Genomic DNA, 4,619 nt, shown 5'->3' with positions numbered 1-4,619 from the left:
CAACTGAGGGTCAGATCAACACTAACTTTGCTACACCAGTTGGAGGGGGAAAAACCAATGGCACATTGATCTACACCCTGATTAACCTGATCACCCTAATTTTTTCTGACAACACAGAGGATACTGAAACAGGATTGGTGTTATGGATGTATTATTAGATCTGGATACCGAACCCCAAAATAGCGCCTACTCAGTCCAATGAGAATTTCTTGCCTGGAGATAAAAAAGCCTCCAGGTTAACGAACCATGAATATGCACGGTAGTGTTTCCACCCATTACATTATGATGACACAGAGGATTTTTAATGTGTTTTGGCATGCAGGAGATTTATTCTCTGCAATTCCGCACGTGGCCACTGGGATAAATTGGAAGAAAGTCAGCACAGCATTCTTTGGTGCCTGATTGGTGCTGATGCCACATGATTTAACCACCAGAACCGATAGAGCACCCAAGGCATGAGTCAATTTTTGCACTTCTAGTTCCCTTGTCTCAAAGTCAATGTGTTTTTGAATGAATTTTTGTTGGAAGCCTGAAATAAGACTAGTTGAAGAGACTTTGAAGCTTTTACCTGTCTTTAAAAAGGCAGGTGCTATTAGTGGCTACATGAGAACGCCATCACGCAAAGCCACGCTGAACACGTCAAGTGGTGACGCTGAGTCACACAACTGTAGTGTTGTTTGTTTAAAGACTATAGCTTTTTTACTTCCGGCGACTGCAATTAGGCTTCAATAATGGTGAAAATGGTGTTGGTTTTTGGAGATTATCTTGCTGAACAAAACATCATAAATGTTTGTTTGCTACAGAGCTTATTTTTGGCAATAATCTAAATCCAATTGAAAATTCCCATCTGCTCTTTGACAAGGGAACCAGGGCGACGCTAACTTCTGCATTGGCCTACAGAAAAAAGGTCATCTCTGGGGCACTCTATATTGATCAAAAATATATGAAATTGTTTTTCAAAGGTGCAAGGATTCCTTAAATATACAGGCTGCAAGAAAACTTGTGTACCTGGTGCATCAATATATTTACAGGTAAGGACAAGGACAGCCTTTTGGATTATATTATTCATAAGAATCACTCAATAATGTTGAGCTAAAGTTGTATTTTTGAGGTGGAACTACTGTTCGTGGAGTGTTGTTTAGAGTTAATCAGTAACTGTTGAATGTCAACTTCACACTCTTAATTGGCATTTGCTGTAAGAATCACCAAACTATCAAACAAGTGACTCCTAAAGCCTCAGCAAAATATCAAAAAATCTTTCAAACGACACCAAACTGACAGACAACATACTGGATTGTTGCATGTCACATTTTTGTGAAAATCAGGCCCAAGAAAAAAGAAGACGAGGAAGGGAGAGCAAACAAAGACAGTATGAATCTTAATTAAGGCAAAATTGTCATTTGGATCTTTACTTCAAAACATCCCTGTGTAGAAGCACTTTATCCCCTCTGTGAATACCAAATTTATCTCCTGGGACGATGATTAAAATAATTTATTTTGACCCCCCCTTACTGTGTGCATGTTTCCCAATTTAGCGACATACGTGCAAATGTATGTATGTGGATTTCTCGTTGTGTGTTCTGAGGTAGTCCTGGGTTCAGAGAGGAGGGGTACTTGATAGATAAGACTTCATAAGCAGGCTGAGTGGGAATAAGTAGCTTCCTTCCTCCAAATGGCTTATCAGCTTCTGCGATGTCGATCTGTGGTGTGACTCCGCGGCCTCTCACCACTTTCTGTCTTACACTGAAACACTGTGATGTTGCAGTGTGGGTGGGAGGATGAGATAAAGGGGGTGAATTGAGTTGGTGTGTGTGGTTTGTAGATGGAGGGAGACATGTTTCCCACCCTCAGATTGACAATCTCTCTCTGTAAAGTGTGTTGGTTTGTCTTGAAGGAAACTGTGTCCCTCCTGGCAAGCAGCAAGAGAAAAAAAAAAAAAAAAAGAAACGAAAACAGGAGAGGTCATGTTCCCTCAGGTTGTGTTGTGACCAGGAGAGCGGACTCAGATATGTAAACCATCTAGCGCAGTGCCCTTTTGCCTTCTTTGTCTTTGCAACCGAAAAAAGGTCACATTTTGGCCTCGGGAAACAGAAAAAGAAGAGAAAACATATTGCCATGGCATCTGATTTTTTCGTAGCAGAAAATAACTTTTTTCTGAGCTGGACTTAACTCCCGCTGGTGCTGAGCTCACGGTCCTGCATCGGGCCTGAGGATGACCGAACTCCAAAAAAAGTCTTCAGTGATGAGGAGGGTTCTGCACTGGGCTGAAGGAGTGCACATTTCAGAGCTGATCAGAAACAAAATAATTTAAAAAAAGGCTCCACATCAACATGTTAAAATGCTACACCGCATGTCCTCTCAGTCCTTGGTTGAATCAAATCTCTTAGTAGCTGAAAGGCCCATTGGGCAATGTGGGAAAGGGAGGTTAAGAAAAAGGGAGGTCCTTCCCTGAGGGAATAGAGGCCTCGAAGTTCAGTACATGACTGCAGGTCAGGAAAAGTAGGAGGAAGAGGGGGAGGAGGAGGAGAAGGGAGCGGCCGCAGAGAGCCACACTTATCATCTCTTGTAGTGGTTGGGCGCGTCAGCAAAGGCAAACTTCAACCTGTAGGCTTCAGCCAGCAGTACACTCACTTCCTCGTTGCCCCAGTGCATTGTGGGGAGGTTCTGCAGGAGGATCATCAGACCCTGGTGAAAAGAAAAAAAGAAAGAACAAATGTTTAGGGGAGTAGGACTGAGGCGTCTTGAAATGGCTTTTGTTGTCCGACCAACAGTTCAAAACTCACACACTCTTCATTTACTATCAAACAATCAATTCTCACTCGCAACAAACTTCTGACATTTTTGCTCAAAAATGACTGCAACACTTAAAATAATTACACACGAATTAAAATTGCAAGATACTGAAGAATGTAGAAAAGTACAACAGACAGCAACTAAGTTTCAGAATAGAAATGATTAACCTACGGAGACCCCGAGAAGCAAATGAGAAAAAAGTGCGGGTGTTTTTTTTTTTAGAACAGGTGAAAAATAAGATATATCTCTGAATCAGTTTCAAAGTTCCCTTGTTTATTCTGTTAAAACAGGTGGGAAAAAAAGTTTTGGCAGTAAAAGGAAACTTTTTTTAACACCTGTTTCACACATAAAAAAAAGGAACTTAGAAAGATTCATGACATCAGGAGAAAAAACAATTAAGAAAATGAATCACCGGGATTTTCTTTTCAGTCGCCTCTAAGGTCTTCTGTATTGAATTGACGAGTAAAGACAAACACTGAAGTGAGATGGCCATGAAAGTAAAGATAAATCTGCAGCTGCTCAATAGACAAGAGGGCAGAGGAGGAGCAAGAGTAGTCAGTAAGTGATGTACTTTATCCTACAAAGACAACGCCATATATTATTGAAAAACTCAAGTGGCACAAGTTAAGGTCAAGATCAGACTCTTTTCTGACCAGGAAACAGGTTCTTCTATTTTCCAATGAACAGAAAAGAGTAATGTGTGCATGCGATGTGGAGTGGAATTAAAATCAGAGCTTAGTCGTCTGCAGAAACTACAACTATTCTGATAATCAGTGATTCCAGCCTCCTTATATGATGAATTTCTCTCAACTTCATCTCAATTTAAATGTTGATATCGTTGGCGGGCTGTTGTTTGGACGAAACAATTTCACTTTCTGATGTTTAATGATCAAAACAACCAAAACAAAACCCAGATAATAATCCTCTGATCAACTGACTGTCTATCTGTGAACTACAGCCTTAATTCAAATATCAGTGTTAAGATCAAGACCCCATTTACATCTGGTGTTGATGTGCAATCTGTGGCTGGATGTCCTCTCCTGATAAGTGAAAAATGGTGGAGGAAGCAATCGGCCAGACAATATCTAGAGGTGATCTGGCTGTCACCGTGATCAAATCACGGCTACGGGTAAGCGCAATCAAGAAAAAAAATCCACCCGACATTTGAAAGGCCATCTAACTCTTCATCTTTCTGATATCTCAATCAAGCCCGTCAAAAAGTTACAGACGGCCTCTTTCTCAGAAAAGGAAAAAAAAAAAGCTGAAACCATACAGCAGCATCGCTTCCCTTGTGACCACCAGCCAGGTCAACGTATTTACATACTAAGATAGATCAGATATTACTTATAAGGAAATATTACTACGTGCTGTAATATTGTTTAAAATTTACAGTATGTTTGATGGTGAAAAATTATTCCAGCCTCAGGTCTTTATTGAGAGCTCTTAGTCATCTTTTCAGTCTCTTCCTGGAACATTAAATGAGGAAACAAATGAGAGCACTGACTAATAGCTGGTGAAAAAGGCCAGTGAACAGATATCATTATCCACATAACGAATCCAAATACAGATAACATGTTAATACCAAGTATGAATGGGTCCCAAAAATACTTCTGAGAACTACAGACATAGAAACTATGAAAAACTACAGGGACACTTGGGGAGTGTAGATCTCTGCCAAGGCCAAATGCCCCATCTAGCACTGTAAGACAAAAATGATCTGCCCCGTGGTTCGGATCTGCTCCAAAAATGTACAGGTTTTTTAACTTGGCCTATGCTACACCCTTCCACCAAGTTTCATGAAAATTGGGCCAGTATTATTATTATTT

At 40.5% G+C, this 4,619-nt stretch overlaps 1 protein-coding gene across 2 annotated transcripts in view; it reads right to left on the bottom strand.

The window, feature by feature from the left end:
• Window positions 1-1,477: 1,477 nt before the first annotated feature.
• Window positions 1,478-4,619, bottom strand: part of tbc1d22a (TBC1 domain family, member 22a) — a 157,703-nt gene continuing 154,561 nt past the window's right edge. For both annotated transcript variants that reach the window (XM_042511041.1, XM_042511040.1), the window contains exon 14: window positions 1,478-2,685. In XM_042511041.1, the coding sequence (XP_042366975.1) occupies window positions 2,557-2,685 (129 nt within the window). In that variant the 3' untranslated portion in view covers window positions 1,478-2,556. The remainder of the gene's footprint in view (window positions 2,686-4,619) is intronic.

Source organism: Plectropomus leopardus, chromosome 22 (genome assembly GCF_008729295.1).
Source record: "Plectropomus leopardus isolate mb chromosome 22, YSFRI_Pleo_2.0, whole genome shotgun sequence".
Lineage (NCBI taxonomy): Eukaryota > Metazoa > Chordata > Actinopteri > Perciformes > Serranidae > Plectropomus > Plectropomus leopardus.
The sequence above is the reverse complement of the archived record's forward strand: the minus strand, read 5'-3'. Positions and strand labels throughout refer to the sequence as shown.